The sequence below is a fragment of the Python bivittatus genome, unplaced genomic scaffold, assembly GCF_059951505.1.
Source record: "Python bivittatus isolate LINGU-HERP-01145 unplaced genomic scaffold, Pbiv_v1 ctg000850_np1212, whole genome shotgun sequence".
NCBI classification, from domain to species: domain Eukaryota; kingdom Metazoa; phylum Chordata; class Lepidosauria; order Squamata; family Pythonidae; genus Python; species Python bivittatus.
Window position 1 is genome coordinate 2,808,243 of NW_028277112.1, and position 26,827 is coordinate 2,835,069.

At 38.2% G+C, this 26,827-nt stretch overlaps 1 protein-coding gene across 1 annotated transcript in view; it reads left to right on the forward strand.

Moving 5' to 3' along the window:
* SERINC5 (serine incorporator 5) overlaps positions 1 to 26,827 on the forward strand; it is a 39,383-nt gene that overhangs the window by 8,982 nt on the left and 3,574 nt on the right. Inside the window, exons 2-11 of the mRNA XM_007422283.3 lie at positions 6,297 to 6,464; positions 10,098 to 10,276; positions 11,420 to 11,502; positions 15,140 to 15,233; positions 16,294 to 16,505; positions 18,288 to 18,383; positions 18,961 to 19,087; positions 20,617 to 20,683; positions 23,976 to 24,015; positions 25,485 to 25,632. Coding sequence (XP_007422345.1) covers positions 6,297 to 6,464; positions 10,098 to 10,276; positions 11,420 to 11,502; positions 15,140 to 15,233; positions 16,294 to 16,505; positions 18,288 to 18,383; positions 18,961 to 19,087; positions 20,617 to 20,683; positions 23,976 to 24,015; positions 25,485 to 25,632 — 1,214 coding nt within the window. The remainder of the gene's footprint in view (positions 1 to 6,296; positions 6,465 to 10,097; positions 10,277 to 11,419; positions 11,503 to 15,139; positions 15,234 to 16,293; positions 16,506 to 18,287; positions 18,384 to 18,960; positions 19,088 to 20,616; positions 20,684 to 23,975; positions 24,016 to 25,484; positions 25,633 to 26,827) is intronic.

Below are 26,827 nucleotides of genomic sequence, written 5' to 3' on the forward strand. Positions count from 1 at the left end.
CCTACATCTCTGAAATATATAACATTCTAAGCAAAATAGTTGTGGAGATGAGATGCATAGTCCTCAAATAGACTGCCAATAAAATAAATGAAGAACAACCATATTGGATAGAGAGAGAAATTTGACAATGAGAATAATAATTACACATCCTATCAGCTGCCCCTGATATCAGTGGCCAAAATGCACTGAAGTTACTTCTAGGTTTTATTTAATACAAGATTGTTCGGATATCAAAGATAACCACTACATTATGGTCCACAGTGATTTGGACTGCATTAGCTGTGACTCATCCCAGCAATCCATATTTCATTCCAGTACACACCCCATGAAAAAAATATATCATTCTCTCATTTGCAACATAACATTCTCACAAAATTACTTTGAAAGTGAAGTAACAAATATAAACTCATTTCAGTTCAACAAGGGTTAGGATTAGGGTGCCAAAATTCACTATTCCTGTCTAGCCTTGTACATTGCACCAAACTTTAATATGCTTGTTGTTTAGCACAGTGCTTCCCAAACTTTTTCATTATCCAAAAATCAGGGGGGAAGGAGGGTGTGGTACATGCGAGCGAGCAAAGTGGGTTAGGAAGGCATGCAAGCAAAGAAAGGCCAAGGTGGGTGGGGGAGACTTACCTGAGTGATTTGCAATCTCCCCTGCAGGCTTCCCTATTGACTTTGCTTGTGGGAAGTTGGCAGGGAAGGTTTCAAATGGTGACTGTGAGACGCTGCAACTGGTTTAAGTGCAAGCTGGTTGCCAAGTGCCTGAATTTTGTTCACATGACCACAGGGATGCTGTAACAGCCAGAACTTCAAGGACCGATCATAAGTCCCTTCACCACCATCATAACTTGGAATGGTCACTGAACAAATGGTCATAACTCAAGGACTACCTGTATTATAAAAAACAATATCATTGAATAATCTTTATGTCATTTCAACAAATTACCATTGGTAATTTCATTGATTTTCATTTTAATAGGAATACTTTGGGAGATTTTCGAATATATTTTAGTACATATGGCAATCTTTAAGTCAGTTTAAATGTTCCTATTGTGAATGGGTTTGTGTGTCGTTACCCAAAGAAAAACCACCTTTACGCAATTTTGGGTAATTTACCCAGGTTTGGGAAGCACTGACTTAGTGTATTGTGCGAACACAGATAACAGAAGTGTATAAAGCATGGTTTGTTAGTTATCCTGTTGTGACGTCCCCTCGGATGTGATCTACTCAATAAGCATTCAGCACATATTTAATTTGTTTAATAACTAAAGCACGTTTCATTTATTTGCTTAATTTTTAGGTTATTGGGCATATCATAGCTTAGCAATGCGTGTGGACTCAATCACTTAGTGGATTTTCACAGTAATATAGCAGTCTTACATTGAATAGAAACACACTGAATTAATGGGATTTAATTCTGAGTTGACATACATGCTTATGTTTAAAAAAGAAACCCAGCAGGGAAAGTATTTTAAATATTTCTGAATCCATGATTTGATCTATGTTTTAAATAGTTATGCTTCATATGTAAATCTAAATTAGCTTTTGATTTTGTTTTATTTTAATCTGATATTGTTATATTATTATACATACATTCCACTCCATAGAGTTCAGATTTTTTTTTACTTCTGATGTTAACAAAAAATTGTATGTTTTTAAACTCTGTTTTTATACAAGAATACAACTATAATGCCTCTTTAAGGAATGCCAGTCATTCTGATGGTTGTTTTATCACTCTATTAGTTTTTGCCTATCTGCTATATAAGGACTGATAATGAAGCTCAAGCTCAGATACTTTGGCCACCTAATGCGAAGAGAGGACTCTTTGGAAAAGACCCTGATGCTGGGAAAGATTGAAGGCAAAAGGAGAAGAGGACGGCAGAGGATGAGATGGTTAGATAGCATCACTGAAGCAATGAGCGTGAAACTGAGCAAACTCAGGGAGGCAGTGAAGGACAGGAAGGCCTGGCGCAATATGGTTCATTAGGTCACGAAGAGTCGGACACGACTTAACGACTGAACAACAACAACAATCTGCTATATGTATTATTTCCATTTTTTAATGTCTCATTTATTTTTGTAACTTTCACACACTGAAAGAAGCAATCCAAAAGGGTCACCATGGGTGAGTACTGCTGAAAAACAGGATAAGCAGATGCTTCCAGAGCATCTCATACCTTTGCCCTGCCTTTTGTGTTCTTCTGGAAAACAACTTGGACAACTTGGCGTTCATTAGAAGATAATGTACACAGTTAGAAATGTAACCCAGAAAGTAGTATGTCTTTTGCTGCATAAGCGTCTTGCTTAAATTTATCTTAATTAAAGTGTGGGTAAATGAACTGGCTCAACTGGTTAATAAATAGAATATTTGAAAGCAGCAAAGCAACTTTCTTTGTATGGGAGAAGAGAACAATGTGTCCTCCTCTTGCTCTGATATGCCAGAGGTGAGAAATATTGCTTAATTCAGTGTTTCTCAACCTTAGCAACTTTAAGCTGTGTGGACTTCAACTCCCAGAATTCCCCAGCCAGCATGGCTGGCTGGGGAATTCTGGGAGTTGAAGTCCACACAGCTTAAAGTTGCTAAGGTTGAGAAACACTGGCTTAATTTGACAGGGTTTTCTGTTTTCTGTCTGGCCAACCTACAAGTATGTCATTCTCACCTTCCTACAGGCACAGATACAGTACAGGCAAGATTCCAGACACTCCCACTGAATGCTAAATTAGCAGAGATGCATTTGAATGGGAGAGAGAAAGACTAAAAAGCACTGTATTATTTTTCTACCACCGGTGTGAAAAAACAGTGTTTTTATTCTTCACTTAAAGCATGAGGTGGGGAGGCAGAAAACAAACTATGTCTGTTCATTCCAGTACCAAGAAAAGAGGCTTAACATTGCTGCACGTTTGCTGTGATCATTTAGTTCCCTTTACTTGGGAAGGAAAGAAAATCTTCAGTTTTCCCTGTTTCTCCCAGTGAAACGTGAAGTGTATTTGTGCGTGCACGCATGTGTATGAGTGTGAGATCATTATATGGGGGCGCCCTGTAGTGTATGAGGATAGAGGTTAAGTCTGACTCCTTATACACACGCTGTAACAGGTGTAGCTCCCACACGTGAGCTTTGTTATGTCGTCTTTTCTGAAAATCATGTTTTGTAAAAGAAATGTCCATTTGTTATTCAGGCATCTGCCTGAACGATTCAGCTTTATTAAGAAAAAAAGAGGATGACTCAGGACAATTTACTAGTAGCAAACTTGGCATTAGCAAATCAAATCATCCTTGGGTCATGGTTGATTCTTCAGCAGGCAGGAATTTATTCCACTTCAGCAAAGCTTGTCATAGCCTGCTCTTGAAAGAGCGAAATCCCAGTTTCGTGTGCATTTGAGAAAAAAGATTGTAGGGTATGACTTTCTTCTGATACTGTATTACAACATCTGTATTTTAATATCCAGTTTGCCTCTTCTGTGCCATTAGTTGTGAAGATTGTGTTTTTCCCACTTCGTATGGATTTGTGTATTAGGTTGAGCCAAAAACAAACTACACTATCGTGTTGCTTGATCTTGCCTAAGATTTTATCACTACCTTAACCAACTGGGTGCCAAATGAGATGTGAAGTTACTTGCATGAATAATTTATTAAAGAGAGCAATATTTTTCATGTTTGCCTCCTGTCAGTTAGGCAACACACTGAGGAACAATTAATAAAGTGTGATCTATGTTCCTTTTTAAATATTATTTATGAAAATATAAGTGTAAATTTGCAATAGAAATCCCAAAAAAATACAGAATTTGTAAGTCATCTGCTTTTTGATTGTTTGGATTGATGTATTCTCTACTTATAAGTGTGGTCCCATTCTTCTGTATTTCATTCATTACAAAAATATAATAGTGTATAGTGAATAAAAAACATTCAAGAAGGTGATTAGTCAACTGCTGCTTGGTTTTAGAAGATGTTTAGCAGAAAAGACAAGCTTCCTGATTTTTGCTTGATCAGTGAAAACCTTGGTGGAATTTTCTCTGAGTCATAAATACAAAATATGGGGGGTGGAGTTAATAGGCTTAAACTATATAGATGTTTTGCTTTTCTGTAATGTGGGAGGTAGCAGAGGTCTATAAATAGGGTTTTATAGGGTTTTTTCATGCAAAGAGCATTGAGGAAATAATTGTACCGCGGAAACACATTAGAAGAACCTTTGCCCGGTAACAAATCCTGCTTTTTCTAGAAGTTACTAAAACAGTTATTTTTCACTTCCTGTTTTTCATAGGCAAGTGAAAATTACTCGCATCCCAGCTCCTGAGTGCATTTTCTACTTCTTTCTGACTACTGTCAGCCTTTTTCCACGAACAGCAGGTTACTGTATGTGGCTTTGCGTCCTCTTTCCTTGTACAGCTGCAAAGGCTGGTATAGGGGTGAGCGAGGCCCAGGAGGTAATTAGCCATAACACAGCAGGGAAAGATGCTACGATGTCATCAGCTTACTAATTATCACTGTTGGATTTTTTTTTCCTCTTGGGAAAAGTCATATTATTAAAGAGGATGGGAAAGTGTATTTCTCTTTCGAATAGTGATAAAAACTCAGGAAAGTAGAGATATAGGGAGTGTATGCACACTCCCCCCAACCCGCCCCCTTTTAAAGGCCTGGTAGATGCATTCTCAGGAATTGATAGTTTTGAACTGATATGGAACTTAGAATGCTTTAATTTAGCTTTAAAGACAGTGACATGGAGGAATATACAAGATAGTTTAACGTAATAAAGTAACATATCTCTGCTTTAGTTCAGTGGTGGGAAATCTGAGGCTTTTTTTTTTCTTGTTTCAGTTCCCAGATATCTTTCCAACTATGATGACTGAAAACAAAGAGTATATTTTCTCACAATGGTGAGAAAGACATCACATGAAAACTTAGTGTAAACATTAAAATGGGGTTAACATGGTTTAAGAAACCAACATGGTTTAAGAAACCAAAGGCCCTACAACCCAAGGAAAAAACAGCCCTTCCCACAGGCATAACCCAGCCTGCCTAGGTTGCATTACGCCCTCATTCTTCAAAAACTATTAAATAGCGCTCGCAAACAGCAAAAGGTTGCCCGTCCTGGTGGAAAGGTACTTTAGGTATGCAGAAAACAAGCTAGCTGAGAATCCATGTTCGAATAGAATGTAATCTTTTTGCAGGTTTGCCCTGCAAGTAATCTTTTCTGGTGAACATGACGGATAATGAGCTTAATAAACTATATGAGGCGTACTCAGTCCAGTGAGATATACACAGTCCATCTGAACACCCAGGTGCGTGGAAATGCAACAGCATGCAAGGGATGGACTAAAACATTGATGTGCCAGAGACCAGGAGAAGATTGAAATGTGACTGATGGATAAAATACCATGAATCAAGACAGGTTCAAGAGTTGCTCAAGAACAGCTAGATTCCTCCACAAATTCCTCCTCTAAATAATAACGCTATTCTCTGACAAGACTGATAAAAACCAGCTGATCAGAGTCCAACTTTTTTAGGTTATAAAATAGAAGACAAAGAGGACCTGCTTGTGCAAGCTTGGTGGATGTGTATACATGTAGTAGGGAAAAGCCACTCTATTTTATAGCTTGCTATTTTATTTGTTGGGGGGGGTTCTGCCTGCTCCTTCTCTCACTGAGGAATCTTTCTGAAATCAAAGAACTACAAGACAACTTTTAGTAATGTTCTGATTACTATTTTAGATAACCCCTCAGTTTACATTAATTGGGAAAGTTGTGTTGATCAGCAATGTGTTGGAACCAAGAATTTATTAAAGCACAGCACTGCAGCCTACAGCCCATGGACCAAATCTGGCCTGCCACCCAAAATAATTTGGCCTGTAGTCCCAAAAACAAATATAATATCCACCTGGCCCAAGGTGGTCCTAAAAAAGAATTCAAGTTGGTAATTCTATCTCAGGCCTGACGTAGAACCACAGCATTTTAATGTAACAATTTGGATGGTGTTATGAGTCCATATATAAATACCTTTGTTTGCCCTTCCGGGACACTCTATTGCTTTGTTGTTGTTTTTTTTTAAAAAAATTGGTTGTTTAGGGTTTTTTGGACTAAAAAAGCTATCAAAACATTTCACAACCATTTTTAATTCTCATATTTTTATTAAACATTTTTGAAAAAAAAAAGACAAAGAAAAAAGAGAAGAAAAATAGAAGTAAAACACAAAGTGAATAAACATAAGTTGCAAAGACATGTAATGGAGGGTGGAACAGATTTTGCTGTTATTCTGCCATGTCAAAATAAAACTACGTTTTTCCTTTTTTCTCCTGTAGTTGGCCTGTTGCTGTGGTACCGCTGCATGTTCCCTTTGCTGCAATTGTTGCCCAAAGATAAAGCAGTCGACCGGTACCCGCTTTATGTACGCCTTGTACTTCATCTTGGTGGCTCTCATTTGTTGCGTCATGATGTCAGAGACCGTAGCAAAACAAATGAAAGAACATGTAAGTAAAAGCATTAATTACCGGGGATCCAAGGAGGGAGAAGGGAGGTGCTGGAATAAGTTCTTGAACAGAACAAGTATATTTATACAGTTCAAAGGGAATTTCCAGAATAAACCACTTTATTCTTGAGTTTTGTAAAATTTTGGAAGGAATGATGAACACTGAACTGTTAGACTCATGATTTATGTCACATCCTAGTATTACAACCTTTTTTTAAAAAAATTAATATATTCATATGCAATTATAATAAACTATTTCAGGCATTTTGAAAGACCCCAAACTGTGTGTGGTTCAGCACTGCCAAGTGTTTCATCCTGTGTTTCGCTTTGAAAGCTGAGGAGTAGGAAGAGCCATACAAAGGATAATTGTTTTCTCAAAGACAAAAAATTATTGCTCTCTGAAACTTGAGTGTTTGGCTGCCTTGAATGAGAGAATGCAAATGAATCCTTTGTTGGAACTCTTGTCTGTTCTCCAGTCCTTTAAGATTGCAGTAATTTAGGTTCTACTCTGCTGATTATTTTTTAAAGTAGTCTCCTTCAAGTCAAGCTCTGTTCCTGATGACTTAGATACAACAATATAGCTTCCTTCAAAACAGAACTGAGGTTGTTCAAAATGGTTTCTTCTGGGATCTTTCCTTTTCCTTTTCCTTTTCCTTTTCCTTTTCCTTTTCCTTTTCCTTTTCCTTTTCCTTTTCCTTTTCCTTTTCCTTCCCCTCCCCTCCCCTCCCCTCCCCTCCCCTCCCCTCCCCTCCCCTCCCCTCCCCTCTCCTTCCTTTCCTTTCCTTTCCTTTGTAGGACTTTGCCATCTAGCCTACAGATTTGGTATTTCCTGGAGCTCTCCCATCTGAGAAGTTTTCAGATCCATCCCTCCTTAGCTTCCAGGGGCTACTGGGACTGAATATTCAAGAGTTTCCATGGACTGTGTCACTAAATATGATGCACCTATTCTAGAAGCAGTTGATGGTTTCCCACAGTTAGTAACTCCAAAGATTGCCATAGTACATTTTCTGTGAAAAATATGAGCTTAGCTGACCAGATTGTGCAAACAGCCTTATATGTAAATGTTGTGGGTGAAACAGTGTGCCATTGATTTCTCACAATGAGTAGCATAACCAGCTAGTGCTTGTCCTTTTTTGAAATTTCACTGTGTTGCTTCGGGATGTTCAGTTTTCTGCTGACTTCAGATGGTGCATTTGGAGGGAATGTTTGATAGTAATGTTTTTTTATAGTTCGTATATTTTCTCAGTTTAGTGCTGAGAAGTACAATTTGCAGTGTTAAAAGCTACATGTACCCAGGACTTTCAAAAGGCCTCTGTCAAGCCCTTCCTGTGGTATGATTCTGTATCTGAAAATAATTAATAAAGCATTAACTATGTTCCTGGTTTATTACTGTTCCAAAAAAATGTTTCCAGACATTATTAAAACAGTTTGGAGCAATGTACTGGGGAATTCTGGAAGTTGAAGTCCACACATCTTCAAGATGCTAAGGTTGAGAAACACTGGTCTAAAGTCATCTACTGAGCTACTGAATGCATTTTCTCGTCCTTGTCTGACACATTAAGCATTCCAGTATACTGTGCTAGCTCTTTGCTCACAGAACTTCTTTTACATTTGGTGGGGTTTGAGGGGGGCGGGGGAGATGTAGTCAAAGTTTGGATCTGCTGCCTTGGACAAAAAAACTAAAAGTACTTCTAATTTGCAACACTACATTTCATTCTATCATAAACTGTATATAATAGCCTCCACATTTTCTTAATTTACACCCAGTTTAAATTAAACGTATGTTCTATGTTGTTTTCTCTAGGTCTTTCTGCAAACTGAGTTTAACCATGGAAAATGTTTTGAGCTTGAAAGGGTTGTGTCTGTTTATACTAAAAAAAGAAAAGAAAGGAAAAGAGAAAAAAGCCCAGCTATGTTAATGTTCAACTCAGTTGCTGCTTTCACAACTCCATGCCTATGAGGCTATAGAGAGGTTTTTATTTAACTGCAGATGGTTTTGTGTGTGTGTGTGTGCGCGCATGTGTATGTATATATGTGTGCATATTTATATATCAGTGCATCTATTTACAGACTGTTCCGTTTGTGAGAGGGTGGGTACAAGTTTTCATAGGAGGCACAGCCCAAGGATGTAAGCCAAGGTCACAGAATGTGCTTTTCAGGTGTGTTCTGAGTGTAGCTGCACATTAGTGTGGTAAGCTTGAGGCCAAAGTGGGTGATGATATTTTTCCATGGGTTAAAATGTGGCCTCAAAAGCAAATATGTAGCAAGGGAGGAGAGGGATGGAATTTTTCCACTTTCCTGGTATTTTAGTTTTGCAATGTTTTAAAGACATCCTAAGCATTTAAAGAACTTCAAGAAATAATGCTTTACAGGTAGTCTTCGCTTAACAATGATAATTGGGACTGGAATTTCAGTTACTAAGTGATGCAGTCACAAAGCGCAACATCATGTGACCATGCCACTTAGCAACGGCAGTTCCTGGGTACTGTCCTTAAATGAGGACCTCACATGATTGTGACTCTGACTTCCTGCCGGCTTCCCCGTTGACTTTGCTTGTGGGAAGCTGGAAAAGAAGGTAGCAAATCACAGTCACATGACCGTGGCTCACTGTGACGGTTGGAAGTCCTGGCTGGTTGCCAAGGGCCCAGATTGCAGTCATGTGACCATGGGGGGTGCTGCAATGGCCAAAACTTGGAGGACCAGTCGAAAGTACAACTTGTTCAGCACCGTCAGAAATTCATACAGTCACTGAAGGAGTGGTCATTAAATAAGGACAATCTGTATAGCAGAAGTTGGCAACTTATAGCACAAAGGAATGTTTTGCCTTCATACTTTTCAAAGCTCTCTGAAAGAGATCAGAGAAGAGATAAAGAAGTGTCAAAAAGAAAATGAGACAAGCAGTAAGAGATGTAAGAAAGCAAAATAAAGAGGCTGGGTGGCATGGATGCTTCTTTTGACAATGGCCAAACACGGTACTTGCTTCAGGCTCACTTATCTTATGGCTCCCAAAAGAAAAGTGTTGCTCACTCTTGTTTTATAAAAACAAATGGATGAATGAACAGTACATGCAGCTAAATAGACTAGAATCTTACAGTCAGCACACACAGAAATAAGTAGAAATCACATTTCTTTACTCTATCATGTGAAACCAAATATTGAAAACTTTTTAATCTAAGTTCTTAGAAATTAATTTTGTATTAACTATTAATGTAGTTAACTGGCTAATTCAAAGAATAATAAAATGAAACAATCTCCAAACAGCAGTGAATGCAGCTCCAAATATTTTTAAGCTGAAAGAAACGTGGCTATTAACTCAGGGGGGGGGGAAAGTTATAATTTCTAAATAGTTAATGTATTTCAATCACCAATTCTTTTCTGCAAAACTCTGGATCATTTTGCAAAGCCGTAACACAGGAGTTCACATATAATGCAAAATCGCGTTGTATGAATTAGACAATTGCAGATGAAAAAGCATGTTGTCTGAACCAGAAATGCAATTGCTAGGAAACGCAGATGAAGTAGCAGCATGAAGGCTTGACAGGCTTGGAAATAACACAGTTGTCTCCAAACTTCTTAAAACAGTTGTCATCATACGCAGTTACATATATCTTATCTGCTTTATTGTGTGTTTCAGATTCACTTTTATGAAACAATATGTCAACATATTCAAGCAGGTGACTCCTGTGAGAAGCTGGTGGGCTACTCTGCAGTTTATCGAGTATGTTTCGGAATGGCATGTTTCTTTTTCATCTTCTTTTTACTCACAATTAAAATCAACAATAGCAAAAGCTGCCGTGCCTACATTCACAATGGGTAAGCTGGATGAATTTTTTCATTGAGGTTTTGGGGGGATACTTACAGTGCTAAGCAGTTGCATTTCTTCACAATGTGAATGGCGTAGTTTATCTCTTCTTTATCTATTTTACTTTTATTTACTTTCCACATCCTTTTCTATGGTCAGGTACTAAAGGCTTATTGGTGTTTTCCTTGTCTCATAAGGTACATCTATATATATTCATAGAATTGAATGAAGGTGTATAGCAATAAATGCATAAACTATTTCTGTGACTATATTATTCCTCTGCTTTTCCTCCTGTGTTTGCAGGTGTTTGATTTCCTGCATTTTTTAATAAGATCACTCCCCCCTAACATATTTAAAGTACATGCAAGGTGAATTTAAGTTTATCTTAAGTTCTGATAATCTGACCATGGATTGACCATTGACTTATAGTCAGAAATGAATGACAGAATTTATGGGGATTCTTTTCGTATTTTTCCACCCCTTACCCTTGTGTGATAACCGTAGTCCTTTCTAGGCCCTATTTATTAATCTTGCATGCATAGTATGATTTTTTTAGCTAATTTAATGTGGATATTTATATTCGTAACTGTTCTTGATGTTTGATTTTAATTGTGAGCCGCCCAGAGTCACCCTCTGGGGGAGGTGGGCAGCATATAAATTTAATAAATAAATAAAATAAATATATTGCAAAGGCTGTATCCAGTCTTCCCTTGTATTCTCAAGATGTATTGGTGATTTCTAGAATTTCAATATATTCCCGTGCGGCCAAGGAATTCTGGGAATTGAGTCTAAAAATGCATGTGTAGGGCACCCAGATCAGGGAACGTTGCAATAGGCATACAATATACTGCAGAATATACTGCTTGGCCTTTCTGTCACTAAAACCCCATAATGATGTAATTTGTAGGTCTTATCTGTGCCTGCCTATGCCGGTTGATGTAGAGAGGACAGGTGTGAACAATGGCCTTTTTGAAATTACTTTTGGATGCTTAATGACATCTTTGAAGAGATTTTATCTCACGTGTTCACTAGCACCATCACTTTTCCTACCACAAATCAACAAATGATCAATTTGAATTTGGGAGTTTCTCATTTTTTACAGTTCAGTAATTCTATTTCTTTCCTTTTTCCTCTCTATTTTTTTTTCCCCCCAGATTTTGGTTTATTAAACTTTGCGTCCTGGCAGCAATGTGCTCGGGAGCCTTTTTCATTCCTGATCAGGATACCTTTCTTAAAGGTACACATTTAAAAAAGAATTGTCTTACGTTTTTCTGCATGGTCGAATATATACAGGTATCATTTTACAGAAGATAAGTTGTAGGAAAAGAGCTGTGTTCTTTGGCACTTCCAAAGGTGATAGAAATTTTAACAGCACCACTGACCAAGAGATTGCTTCATTTACATACATCAAAGGAGAGAAGGTGTCAACAAAGGTGACACCTGAGAAGGTGTCAACAAACACACAATTAATACATTACAATTGTTAATTGATAAAGTACTTGTAATCTCTTTCACATGTAATCTGCTTCTGCATAACCAACCTACCTTCCCCCTACTTCTCCCCTACACTTTACTCCAATTAAAATCCTACATCTTTCTAGCTACTGTATGCAACTGATTAAGTGAGTTACAGCTCACAAAAGCTTATGCCTTTTGATATATTTGTTAACAGCAGATATAGGGATGCTAAATTGGTTATAAATTCAGTCTTTCACAACCATTGTAGCTGTTGAGAGAAACAGCCATAGAATGGTGCCTTTTTATACCAGTCTGGTCTCTTTCTGGGAAAGATGAACCGAAGTGGGCATCTGTGCTCCAGACGCAGACAGGGCAAGGGGTCGATATGATTGTTGAAGGAAGCAGATTAAATCAAACTTGTGCATTATTACCATTTACAGTTAAAGCCATACAAAAACTGCCTTGGAAATTGGTATTTTTAGTGGTTTTGTTTGTTTTTTTTTGCAGATGTTATGCAGCTATTATTCCCTGTGCCCAGCTCAATTTAGTTAGAAATTAATTGTAAAAGACTCAGATACAAGAATTTTACAGATGATCTATGCTTAATATGTGTACTGTTTGGATTGTGCTGTGTCCTTTAGAGCAGAGTTTCTCAACCTTGACAACTTTAAGATGTGTGGACTTCAACCCCAAGAATTCCCCAGCCAACATGCTGGCGGGGGATTCTGGGAGTTGAAGTCCAGACATCTTAAAATTGTCAAGGTTGAGAAACCCTGCTTTAGATCATGAAAAATAGCAATATAGTAACAGCAGCGTTAAAATCTCAGAGCATAAATTAATCCTCTTCCTTTTTATAATGGTTCAGATGATAGATGTTTCTTGTGAGGCATCATTAAGTGTGAGAATATAAATCTTTGGCAAACTTAGACAATTCCAACTGCAAAAATATAGTCCATACTTCACCTTGGGCCAAACACCCAAGAAAATAGCAGAAAATGCTAGAGGCTGCAACTAACAATACATGTAGCATTGTATACAACTCAAAAGGAAAAGCCAATGTAAAGTTCCCTTTTTATTTCATAAATTTGTCTTACCTAAATTAAGCTGTTTTTAGTTTAAAATACCTTTTCTACAAAAGAACATCACTTGTTCTTTCTAGGTTGTTTTTCAATAGCAAGTTTTGCAAAATTCAAACCAGGAGACCATATAATAAAAGGCCCATTTAAATTTTAATATAATTAAAAGCCTGTTTTCTGTTTGCATCAGGAGGGACATGGTGGGGAGAGGCTGAAAGGAAGACACTGCAGAAAGCTAAGAATCTGTTAAGGGGGGAATTGATCTGTTCTCAGCTTAAATTGCCTACTTCTCCAAAAGTCTACCCTACCTTAGCAAGAAAGCTGCTGTTGAGCCAATAACAGCTTCTCTGTCTGGGAAAGACTATTTTAAAGTTGGGATTTTCATCAAATGAAACATCCTGTCACAGCAATGCTCAGTTATTGTGCAGCTGGACTACATAGCTTGCAGAAATAAAGTTTCAATCAATTCCTGATGTGTAACAATTGAAGCAAATTGCATTTGATCTTGTAATGGGGTAGGTCAGCAGCCACTGCACTTAAAGGTTCCTGCAGTTTAATTGGTCTTCAATTTGATGACATTTACTATGCAAAATTAGATTTCTGGCAGAGCTTCCATCTTGTTACTAAGAGAATCCCTCTCTGTAGCAGTATCTGGCAGCAGTTCCAATTAATCAAGGCAATTTGCTATAGTCAAAAATGCTAGTAGATGGCAGCTGGAAAAGAGAAAATAGAATGCTCAAGGTTATGTACAGCACAGTCCTGATCCTTGAATTCAACAGTGCTTTGATTAATTTATTTAATTTATGATCTTTAAGGCCAGAAAGGTTTTTCAAACCATTTCCACTTTTAAGTTGAAATAGCTTACAGAAGTTGCAAGTTATGATCCTTGCACTAAGGCATTTCTTCAAAAAGGACAGCTTGGTTCAAATATGAGAGTTGTAACACTTTGAACACTGAATGAACTTTCAGTTCACTGTCCAGCATCTGAAGAGCAAACCCCTGATATCAGCACAACATAAAACATCAGCCTTCATTATGAATGCTAACTACAGAGAGCTTTCCCTCTCTTACCTAAAATTATAGGTCATAATGTCATCTAGCTAAATGCAGCTGGTATTGCAGCCACTCCCTGCATTCAGTTGTTCCTGTAATTGGACGGGCACTTGAATTCTTTCAAAGTATGACATATGTGCATTGCTGATAGCTTATGCAAACTTCTTTCTGTGAACCAGGAGCTGCTTTAATTGTAGATTAGCTTTCCATTACTTGGGGCTCTCCAAATGCATGGAAGGCAAGCTCCCATCATCCCCAGCCAGCATGGCCAAAAAGCCAAAGTATCTTAGAGGCAGAAAGGAGGTTATTACAGATTGTCCATTTCCGTAATTTCTACCGTGAATAAACTGTGAAAGTAGATATTGAACATTATGAAGTTAGAAATATATTCAAGATGATTTGAGGGTTTCATAAAACAATAATTAGATAATTTTTTCTGTCTGGTTGGCAATGCATATATGTGTACATGTGCGAAAACTTATCAGATTTTAATCCCACACTGTAATTTGGAATGGATTTATATAAAGGCCTTTTAGGGCTCATACAATTTTTTTTAACCCTTTGTCCTAGATATGAAATGCCTAAAGTAGATTTTTTAAAATATTCTGCAGTTTTGCAAAATAATTTAATTTACTATAGGTTTGTCTGCTTTTGATTGATTGATTGATTGATAGATAGATAGATAGATAGATAGATAGATAGATAGATAGATAGATAGATATTCCCTCTCACCCCTGTGGACGGTATGTGTCTTCCTCAATCTCAGGTGCTCCACCAGAAGCCTGGGAGTTTGAGGTTCTGCGCAGTATCCTAGCACTGTTCCTAGCACTGCACTCTTCTGCACAGAGAGCTCAGATGTTGTTCCTGGGATCTGTTGGAGCCACTCTCCCAGCTTAGGAGTCACAGCCCTGAGTGCTCCTACCGTCACTTTGGCCTTGACTTTCCACATCCTCTCTAGTTTCTCCTTCAGACCATATATATATTCCTTTAATGTTATATGCACAGTCTTCCTTTCTAATATTAATGCATTATATAACAGGAACCTATGTTTAAAAATATTGATAATTATTATTCTAATCCTGCTTTTTCTCAATACTTGGTAATAATTGCAGCCAATTGTGCATGGAAGTATGATTTTATGAAATATTTTTTGAGCAAATATATATTCATCTGATGAATCTACTTTAAGTAGATTATCATAATTTAGTTGTTTTATAAACTTAATGAATAAAATAATCCTTCTACATGAGTCAGAATTAACCAAGCAATTCTTTATGTCTTCTGCAGCATGGCGTTATGTTGGTGCTGCAGGAGGGTTTCTTTTCATCATCATTCAGCTTATCCTCCTTGTAGAATTTGCACACAAATGGAATAAAAACTGGTAGGTTTCTTTCATATACTCATACATGCCTGCATATAAGGGGAAGGGGAGCAAAGGTGTCCTCTTAGCTGAATTCTGTTTTTAAAAAAATCAGAATCACAGCTGATCCATTTTAGAGTTTTGCAGCAGGCATTCTCATTCAATTTCTCTCTTCAATTGTTTCTTTGTTTTTACAGTAACTATCCAGCTTCCTCTGTTTGTAGCTTTTTATATATCTCACTTCCTATTTATTGCCTGCTGTACTTTTCTCTTGGCTAAATAAGCCTGCTGCAATATTGCCTCCACTTAGTTTCAGATATTAAAAATGTGTGAAGTTTATAAGAGAGCTAAAATCTAAACCTTCATGGGGTTTAAAAGCTAGTGAATTGTTCACCCTTTCTTATTGTATCTGAATCTTCCAAGGTTCTTAGATCTTGTTATTTTAATTATATGTAAATTTAGAAGGAATAGCTTTAGTTTTTCCAAATATATCCTAAAGCAAATTTTTGATCATCTTCAACCTGATAAATATGTTTTAATTTTAATAAAGCAAAGTAGTGTCTTTTTTTCAGCCTTGGAAGTTTCACCATACTGATCACAAGTTAATCTGTGTACATATCACACTTTCCTTGGTTCAGATAATAAAGACATAACGCCTTCCTTTTTAGAAACATGCATCTTTTAAGCTGAGCTGGGAAGCCACCTATCTGTCCCCTCCCAAATTTTACTTCCCACCTTCCTAGCATAGTTTAAGAGAAACCTAACGCTAAGCTGATCAGTAAGCTACATGAGACCATGTTCTTGGAGAGTGAAACAGTTAAATATTACTGTGCTTCTACTGGTATAACTAGACACAGTACAAACTAATAAAATACAGTAACCTGAATGGCCTATAAATTTAAAATAATCAGTAACACCCATGTCTAAAGAACAGTAGCTTCCTGCATAAAAGGTTAATTCTTAATCCACTTCAGAAAGGCCTAATGAACTAACCTTCTTTGGATGCTTCTTAAGGCAGTTGCTCAGTGTCATTTGTTTTCCTTTGAGTTTAATCCATAATGTGCTTTTCTTTCTCAAACAGGACATCTGGCACAAGGCACAATAAACTTTGGTACGGCTCCTTAGCTCTTGTGACTCTCATATTGTATTCCGTCGCTGTTGGAGCTCTAGCTGTGATGGCTGTCTTTTATACCCGTGCTGATGGCTGTACTTTTAACAAGATCCTGCTTGGCATCAATGGCGGCTTGTGCTTGCTTATTTCAGCAGTAGCCATCTCACCCTGTGTCCAAAACCGTAAGCCAGCTTTCTTTTACTGTCACCCTGGTCTTGGTTGCTTGGAATTGGAAGTCATTTGCTAGCCATGATCAGCCCCTATAGTTTATCTTGAATCATAGTCTGGGAGAAAATCAAATGACCACTCAAAGAGAATCAGGTCATGGGGCCAATGGCAAAAAACCCCAGCCTTCTGTTCTGTCTGGACTAATGTGAGCCTGTTGGTGTCCTCTTAACACTGAGACTGCAAACTAAAACGTTGTTTTGTTTATAAAATGCAACAGTTGTAAAGCATATATAGAAGATTAATTGTATTGCTTTAATTTTAAAAATACAGTGGTACCTCGAGTTACGAACGCCTCTGCTTACGAATTTTTCGTGTTACGACCAGCTCCGGCCCCAAAAATTTACCTCGTGTTGCGAACCATCTTGAGTTACGAATCGGATCTGCAGCCATTTTCCCTCCCGTGACATGTGGTCCGCGGCCATTTTCCGCCCCTGACACATGGTCCACGGCCATTTTTCCGCCCCTGACATGTGGTCCACGGCCATTTTCCGCCCCTGACACATGGTCTGCGGCCATTTTCCGCCCCTGACACGTGGTCCGCGGCCATTTTTCCGCCCCTGACACGTGGTCCGCGGCCATTTTTCCGCCCCTGACACGTGGTCCGCGGCCATTTTTCCGCCCCTGACACGTGGTCTGCGGCCATTTTTCCACCCCTGACTCTCCCTCCAAGCAATAGCCGCCTCCCTGTCCTCCACACCAGAACGGATTAACGGTAATTACATTGAACCTTATGGGAAAATTTGCCTCGTGTTGCGACCAATTCGAGTTGCAACCAGAGTCACAGAACGGATTAAATTCGTAACTCGAGGTACCACTGTATATCTTTTTTTTCTACAACAAAATGGTCTTTATCCTGAAGTAATGGAGAGCTCACCATAATACCAAAATCTGGAACTACTGACTGCCTTATTGCCTGACTTTCAGTAACTCAGTTGAATGTTAAGTTTTTTAGGTCTGTCAGCCATGGTCTCTGACACATTAATTGAAACCTCTTTGTGCAAGGGAATCAGTTTGTATCTACTAGTGGTTTTGTCAGTCCACTCATGTAAGGCTGCCCTGTGGTAGTCCCATTGTGATGACTTAATGGGATAGAGCATTTTTTCCATGAACATGATCCCAGGTTCACCCAAATCACAAGGGACACTGCGACAGTCGTAAGTGCAAGGACTGGTCATAAGTCACTTTTATCAGCACCTTTGTAACTTTAGTCGCTAAACAAATGGTCATAAGTCAAGGACTACTGTAAATCTGTATCTAAACCATAGTGCTTGCCGTGTGTTTAATTTCCTCAACACCCCTCTCTCCCAGAATGGTTATTCTGGGGACTGAACATTTATTTTTGTGTGTTTAACTGAGTTTAGAGTTCAGTTTTGTCAGCTGATTGTGTTTTCTCAAGATTCACTTTATTCTCTTGAACTTCTAATGTGCCTTTGATGACAGAAAACATAATTCAGGAATTGAAGTGAGTTTCCCCTTCTTTTGATGGTCTGGCAAAGTATCAGGGAGAAGTAATTTGAAGGGTATGTCACTTCAGATCAGATCAGCTTTCAGAGAGATCTAATCCTCATATATTTTGTTTTGTGACTAAACAGCAGGTTGGACCTATGGTTCCTGTTGCTATTCTGCTAAAGCACTCCTTCCTTTCACGAAGGGAATCCTTGAATGTAACTCAACAAACTATTTTTTACAGTATGAACCTTTTTACCTACAGATATATCCCTGTTTTAAAATTATAGGTCAGCCTCATTCTGGCTTGTTGCAGTCAGGCATTATCAGCTGCTACGTCATGTACCTCACTTTCTCATCTCTTTCAAGCAAACCTCCAGAAATCAGTAAGTTACCTTGCATTAGGAATTAACATATACATGTGCACTGATTATCTATGTAAAATTAGCCTTCTCCCAACCTGATACTTTCCAAATTACATTGCCTGTGCTAATTAGGAATTCTGAAAGTCCAACACACCTTGAAATCACCAGATTGGAAATGTCCAGTGATACCACCGAAAATGTATTGTTTAAGATGTACTATATCAATTAATACCTCTAGTCAAACAGAAAGGAAAAGCAGCAAGTTTACCTTCTCAGTTATGTCTTCAGATGTTTAAATCACAATCAGTTTCAGTAATATTTTCCATATTTAAAAGTAATTTATTTTTAAATAGAAAAGTCTCCGTCTGCAAAATATAAAGGAGGGAGTCAATCCTGCTTCCCCCCAGCAGCCCCCATTCACTTCAGGAATCAGCTGTACAGACTTAGAAGATCTTCAACAAATTGAGAGATGCAGGACACTTGAGGGAATTGGAGAGAAGGGAACACTCCATTGTCCAAGCCAAAGCATGTGTGAATAATTGGAAAGTCATAACTGAAATGTAAAATGAATTGTGCTAATTGTGGGCTCTTTTTAAAGTCCTAGATGAGAATCAGAAGAATATCACAATCTGTGTGCCTGACTTTGGCCAAGAGCTGCAAACGGATGAAAACTTGGTGACTGGGCTGGGAACTACTATTTTGTTCTGTTGCATTTTATATTCCTGGTAAGTCTTCAGTTCAGCTGCAATACAACCAATTTTATGCAGATACAGACATCCATTTACTTCTGAGAAGGGAATAACTATCTGATATCTTTCTACAGTAGCTTTAATAAATTCTATTTAATTTAAAAATATGTAACGTTTATATTTAAGGAATTGGAAAATAGCTTAATTGAAAAACTACTGTACAAAAATATAGTATGAAGTTTCCATCTATGTTCTAGGATTAATGCAGACTTACCATCCCAAAGAGCAGATGTTAGCCTGCACAACTTGTCAAGGAAAGAGCTGCAATTATAAATAAAAAATCCTTGTGGGCCGCAAGTGCCTGGAGTGCTGATCAGCTGTACCATGGCTGACGGAGCAGTGGAAGCACTGGAGCTGGTGGTAGCAGCTCTAAATTTAGTACTTTTTAAAAAACGTCAACTGGCTACACAAGATTGCTTGGTAGGCCATGTGTAGCCTGTGATTCAAGTTTGGCTCAGAGAAAAGGAATGATTTCTTCTAGTATTTTAATTGAAATAATGTAATAGCATTTACATAACCAAATATATTATCTAATGATTCATCTGCGAAGAGAGGACTCCTTGGAAAAGACCCTGATGCTGGGAAAGATTGAAGGCAAAAGGAGAAGAGGATGGCAGAGGATGAGATGGTTAGATAGCATCACTGAAGCAATGAGCATGAAACTGAGCAAACTCAGGGAGGCAGTGAAGGACAGGAAGGCCTGGCGCGATATGGTTCATGGGGTCACAAAGAGTCGGACACGACTTAACAACTGAATAACAACAACAAAAATGATTCATCATAATGCTGTCATTTTTCTTGATACTATAGAGGGTTATTCCAATGTTGCATTTTCCTTTCCTTGCTGTCAATTTCTCACTATATCCCTGGGGATATAATACACAAGGGAAGCAGCATCTCACCAGATATATTTAGTATAACCAACAGCTTAGTGGCACATTGATTTCAGCTAACGCATTTATGCAAATTACTATTGAGAAGTAATGGTTATATCCATAGATTTCAAGACTGGGTTATATCAACTTTCTCTACACAGCTGCATCCTTAAAGACTGTTTCTCCTGGTGTTCAAAGGTATAAAACCAGCCGAAGACATTCTGTTTGGTTACATGCCGTCCTGATTTTGTTGAATCATTTAATTGGCTAAACATATGCCATCTTCAGCTAGAACTTTATTTAAAAGGACTGATTAATTCATTTCAGTAAAAGAAATTCCTTTGTTGGAAAACAGGATAAGTGTGTGCTTTGAATCTAGTTTCTCTAATATATAGCAAACTATTTTTGGTCAAGCTTCTGTTTGCAGAAGGAATCTGCTTTCCACAGAAGAGGCAGCCTCCATGAGTCAAGGCTCTTTGAGCTTCAAAGCTTCTCTGTTCAGGTTAATTCCACAGGAACTGGCATCCTGTTGAAAATGTTTTATATGTTGTTAGGAAAATAAAATGTCCCTTGTACGTCAGTATTCAGTATTCCTACAGAATCATCTTTCCTTTCTGCTTTTTTCTCTAGTTTGACCTCAACAACACGAGCAAGCTCTGAAGCACTGAGAGGGATATATGCAACACCTGAAACTGAAGTGAGTCAGCATTTCCCTTTGTCACACAGCCCAACTGCTGTAGCCAAAAGCAAATGGTTTCTTGGTGAAAGTTCCATGTCTAGTCGTTTCTCCCTTTCCCTTCCACTGTTTCTCCATTTTCCGATTAGCTTTTAAGAGATGCCCAAGTTGAATCAGAGCAGATTCCTATTATGTTCCAAAATTACAGGCTATTGAATTACCACTCTAATATAGAAACTTCACCAAGCAGGCTGGGCTGAGGTTAACTGGAAAAGACCTCATCTGATTAGATCAGTGTTTCTCAACCTCGGCCACTTTAAGACATGTGGACTTCAACAGTTGAAGTCCACATGTCTTAAAGTGGTTGAGGTTGAGAAACGCTGGATTAGATGGTTTTTTTCTTGGGCCTTGTCATCTTGTTGGCACGATGCCCCTCTTCTCCCTCCCCTAATAAAACAGAAGTCTGCACAGTGAAGTTCCACATTAGAGTGGTAATGTTTGTCTACAAATGCAAATACGTAGTTTGGCCAGATTTCATGTTTAGTTATTGTACAAGTGATCCCTAGTTTGATATGTGGTAGCAAATAACTATAAAGATGAGATTACAGTGTTGTGTTCTTTCAGGAAAGAGTTTGGACTCAGAGATTTATGTACCAACTTAAGAAACGTTCATACAGAGAGTTGGGTATTTTCATGTTTTATCATTATACTTCCTAAATATTTTGTTCATTTGCTGTATTATTGTCCATTGAACCGCATCTAACAATTGAACAGTTTCACAAATTATGAAAACTGGGAAGTGTGTGGGAGAGAATTCTAAATATCATGTGGTTGAAGCAGACTGTTTGCTTAGAAGAAAAAAACGATGGAATAAAGAGAGAGATGGAAAATATATTTTATATTAGGGTGTATCTATAGATACTGATTGCATTAGTGGTTCATAATCCCTTATTTCTTGTGTGGAGTCACATGTGTAGAAGGAAGAAATAAATGCAGCATTATAATTTGAAGGAGGTCAAACCACAATATTCAGGGTTATAACATCATACCTGTGCTGCTTCATATTTCCAGTGCAAATCAAACATACCAGCTTTCTCCATCTTGGTCTGGCTAGCATAAACTCAAATACAAACACAATTCAGTTTTTAGTATGTGCTGCTGCCACCTTGTTTGAGCTAACAGAAGATCTAAAACCTATTTTATGTTAGAATCCCACTACTTGGGCCTTTCTGCAGGTGCTACTGAAGTGTGAGCACCCAAAGAGATATTTCAAAGAGACTTCAGTGTCTAGTGTAGGGCATTGGGTATTAATCTATTGTAATACTTGCCATATTGTTGCTGTTGTCATTATCCTTTCCATCTTGTTTGGACCAGCAGCAGCATCAAAGTTGGGACATGTGGTTCCACACGTTTGCCACTTCCCAACAGTGCTGCCAGGAAGCAAGTTCTTGTGCTAAGCAAGGGCCAACACAGATGGATGCTGTCTGGGACGATAGTCCGAGCTGCACGGGAGAGCTCAGAAATGTAGCACTAAAGTGTACCATAATAGCATTATTTTTAGATCATTTGCTCTTAAAGAGCACTACAAGAACCATTGTAGGGAAACATAAAGAAAAGACTAGCAGCAGGCAACTAATTGTAGGTCTCATTCTTCCTTGTGACAGAAGCTCTTTTGTCTCCTGATTAGAAATGTAAACATAATTCTCCAGCTGCTTCTGTTAAATAGAGAGGTTTTCTTGCATCTGAACTTGACTGTTAGTCACATTGTGAAGTGCTGTTCATATGGATGGCAACATTGCTAATTGCATCTTGCAAGGATTTCCAAGACCAGAATATCTGCTAAACATAACTCTTTACATTGCTGTTTTGGTTTTCATACTTATTTGGAAGGTCATAAGTAGAGATCAACAGTATTAAGTATGTCCATTTACAGAATTTACTTTCTTGCTTTAATGAACATTTATCAGAATTGAGGCATATTCCTTTGCTTTTAAAAATATTTTATACAGCTTTTTAAAAAAATTACAATTAAGTTTTCTTTAAAATGTTACTTATTAATATGTATATTAATATGAACACATAAACCATATAGTTAACTAACTACAGGTAGTCCTCACTTACTGACCACTCATTCAAAATTACAACAGCACTCAATGGTGGGGGGAAGTTGCAGCTGTTGCAGTCTCCCCACAGTCATGTGATCGTGATTCAGGCACTTAGCAACCAGCTGACACTTAACAATGATTACAGAATCCTGCAGTCATGTAATCACTGTCTGTGACCTTCCCTGCCAGCTTCCCCCAAGCAAAGTCAATGGGGAAGCCAGCAGGGAGGGTTGCAAGTTGCTCTGGGAAGTTGCTCCCACTCCTGCCACTTTTTCTCCCAAGGAACCCCCAGGCAGCAGAGCAAGCAGGTGGCCAGTTGCACTTAACGTGTGCCGTGCATCCCTGCCCCAACCACACTCACACTGCGCACTCCTGGTCCTGCCACACTCACATCGCTCACCTGCCCAGCCCCGCTGCATTTGCACCCTACCATCCTGCACACTCTCGGCCTTGTCCCACTCATGCTGAGCAGTCTAGCCCCACCACACTCACTCCCCTCTCCACCAGGTCACACTGTAGCACTCACCTGCCCATCAGCCTGCTTGCGAGCCACCTAAGGAAAGGCTTGTCGTGACCGGGACTTGCAACTTCCGGCCAGCTTCCCCATTGACTTTGCTTGTTGGAAGCTGGCAGGAAGTTGCAAGTCCCGGTCATGTGAGGCTCTCACTTAACAACCCATGATCCTAGCTTAATGATAGCAACAGGGACTGCTGGGATTGACATCGTTAAGCAATGCAACCATGTGATATTGCGCTTTACAACATGGCTGAGCAAAGGAAATTCCAGCCCTAATTACTGTTGTTAAGTGAGGACTACCTGTATATTACTATTGCATAAGACAATTTCTACTTTAAAAGATAAAAGCTAAGAGCAAAATCCATTCTTTTCAAGCATATAGTCCAAACTTTTTCTTTTATTTTTAATGTAAGCTATTGACAAACTAAAAAGTTCCCAGTATAAGAATCATGGCACTGTGGTCCTTTGAACTGAACTGAATGAGTGTACTTTCCAGCAATATACTATTTATCTATCTAATTTCAGAAAGGCCACAAAATAATTTGATCAGTTTTAAATTCACTGTACAGTATTGGATAAATCCAATGTTGTCCTCCCCCTAATAGAATGTTTCATTGAAATATTTTGAGCAGAATCAGTGTTAATTTATGAATTAGTGGAAGAAACCTTTTGGTTTTGTGTCTCGATTGTAGGTGGCTCGCTGCTGTTTCTGCTGTACTCCTGATGAAGATGGTAAGAATTTCGTTCTTTCATGCCATTTTTCGTTCTGTGCAGATCTGTATTCTTTAAAACAGAACGAGCATATTCTATACATGAACCCTCGTGCTACATTTCTGATTCTATTTTGGTGCCTTTGGATTTGTGGTTACTTTATTTTTGTGTTGGTTTGTAGATCTCCTACACGCTATGAACTTCATAAAAATATTTCATCATTTTTTAAACTATTCCCAAAGACAAAGAAATAGATTTTTAATAAATTATTGCTACTAATAGAAATACTATGTTTTATTTTGGAGTTCTCAACTACCCGTTCTTTGCCTACCCCTGTAGAAATTGAGATTAAAAGGCTACTTGGGAGTGCTAGTTTACCTATTTGAGGTGCTAGAGAGCCTGTTTGGCATATGGCAGCATTTTCAGAAACTTTAAATTCATATAGAATCTCTTAAAACTTGAGATGCATTTTTATATATTAAAAAGATTCTCTTGAAAGGTTATTTTATTTTTGTCATCTTAAAGCAGTGCAGTTTTTCTTTTTTAGGTTTGCTTCTGTGTGTAGAGAAACCTTATAATCATATAAGAAGCATAAAACTTAAAATATAAGTTATAACCACAAGCATGTTGATTATAGGAACAACTTTAAAAAGAATGTATCTGTGGATGGAAAATACCATTTTCATTCCATGTGTCAGTGGAATATATTTTCTTCTGGAATTAATTATAATAGATTGCCATTAAATTGAGAAGAAAATTCTCCAAATGAGAAGGGTTGTAGTTCAGTGGTAAAGCTGGTCATTTGCATTCTTGTGTTCTCCATCAAATGGGAAGGACATCAAAGCCAGGGAGAAATGAACCTGAAAGCTTGTATCAAGCAGAAAAGTAGCCACTGCAGAGAGCTTCCTTTGGCTCTCCTCCAGTCAGAATTCTTGACCCTACTAACAGTTGCTCTTGGTCAGGAATGCTAAACTTCAGCTCTCACTGACTTTATTCATTGACCAAAGTCCAGCAAGGATCATTTCAAGCGAAAATACTCTTAAGGGAATATCAGACCAGCTTGAAAGGGACATAAATATGGTTTATTTGTGGCATGCCCCTTTAAGAATGGATCTCCCTCCTTTCATTTTCCAATCCTTTTAGTTGAGTTTCAGTTTCATTCAAGGCAACCCTAGCCATGTTAATTCAAAAGTCATCCCACCTTGTTCATTAGGGATTTTTCCAGGTGTGCAAAATATTTCAGAATTGAAATGCCCCAGTTCAAGTGCAAAATGGCTGTATCAGTTTTTTCAGAAGTGTTTTGAGGTGAAAACAGCTGTTGGAAGCTTGAGACACTTCAAAAGTGCCCTGAAGCAGCCCATTCCAGTGCTTAAAACAGCTGTTTCAAAATCAAGGCTGTGTTCTTTTGCCTTATTAACTTTATTCTGAGTGTATGTTGCTGATTTAGATCTAAAGCATATTGTATTTCTCTTTATGTTCGTTTTACCCAGCTGAGGTTGAAGAGCATGCTGGGAAAAAGAGCGGTCAGAAAGTAATTTATGATGAAAAGAAAGGAACTGTGTACAGCTATGCTTATTTCCACTTTGTATTCTTCCTGGCATCTCTTTACGTGATGATGACTGTTACCCATTGGTTCCAGTAAGTCCTTCAAAAAAAAAAAATGTATGGTTTGATGTTGTGTGGTTGGAACCCCCCTGGTCCTCCTTTCTCCATTCAGTCCTTTCATAACCACCCCAAAGCTGTCTAGCCTCCTGGAGAAGATTTTGGGAGGATTGCATGGAACTCCATGTGGCAGAAATGAAATCACACTCCTGACTGGATTGATGGACATAATTTTGTAAGTGGAAAAGCACTGTGCTAGCAATGTAGTTATTTATTTCAAGATTTATAAGGCCACCCAACTCAATAACAGTGGGCAGTGTACAGCCTAAAAACAAACAAACAAATCAGAGAAGGAAAAAAAACACATAACAATAAATATATAATATATAAATATAAAATATAAAATGGTGACCATGCACATAACAAAACAACCACAAGGGGACTCCCACTCAACTGGCCCCATAATGCTTGGGAAAAGAGCCAGGTCTTGACAGCGTTCCTAAAGGTGAGAAAAGTTGGGACCTGTCGTATATTGATGGGGAGGCGGGAGAGATCATTCCAGAGAACGGGCAACCACAGAAAAGACACACTTTCTATGTCCCATAAGATGACAAGATTTAAAAGATGGAACCTGGAGCCTGCCCTCCTTGTGGGAGCATGTGGGGTGGGCATATGTTCTTGGGAAAAGGCAGCCCCTCAAGAAACCTGCTCCTATGCCATGTGATGCTTAGGATGACACAGGAGCTTCTCAGTTAAATCTCACCTTACACACAAACTACTTGGTGGTTTTAGACAACTCATTATTCCATGAGCATAAGCCTCATTCCCTGCAAAATCAGGTAGATAATTCTGGCCAGTCTTATAAAGATTACTTAGATGATGCAATTCGGCACTTTAACTGTGCCACACAATAATAATTCTTGATATAGAATAATTCTATATCGAATAATAATAATTCTTGATATAGTACACCTTAAGTATAAATCCACCTTTGTGTTTCTGTAAGCAGGTTACATCAAATAGAAGTTTGAGAGGAAAATGTTTTAAATTTAATTATTGCATTGCAAAGTAACAAATAATTGGTGGTGACTGGCATTTACCGAACTATACTGTGAAGCAGTTTATTTTTTAAAAAATTATTAAAATCACATTTCTTATCACAAGTTAACAAGAAACGTAATAAAAATTAAACTCTGAAGCCCATCAACCTGACGTCCAGCCTGCACAAATT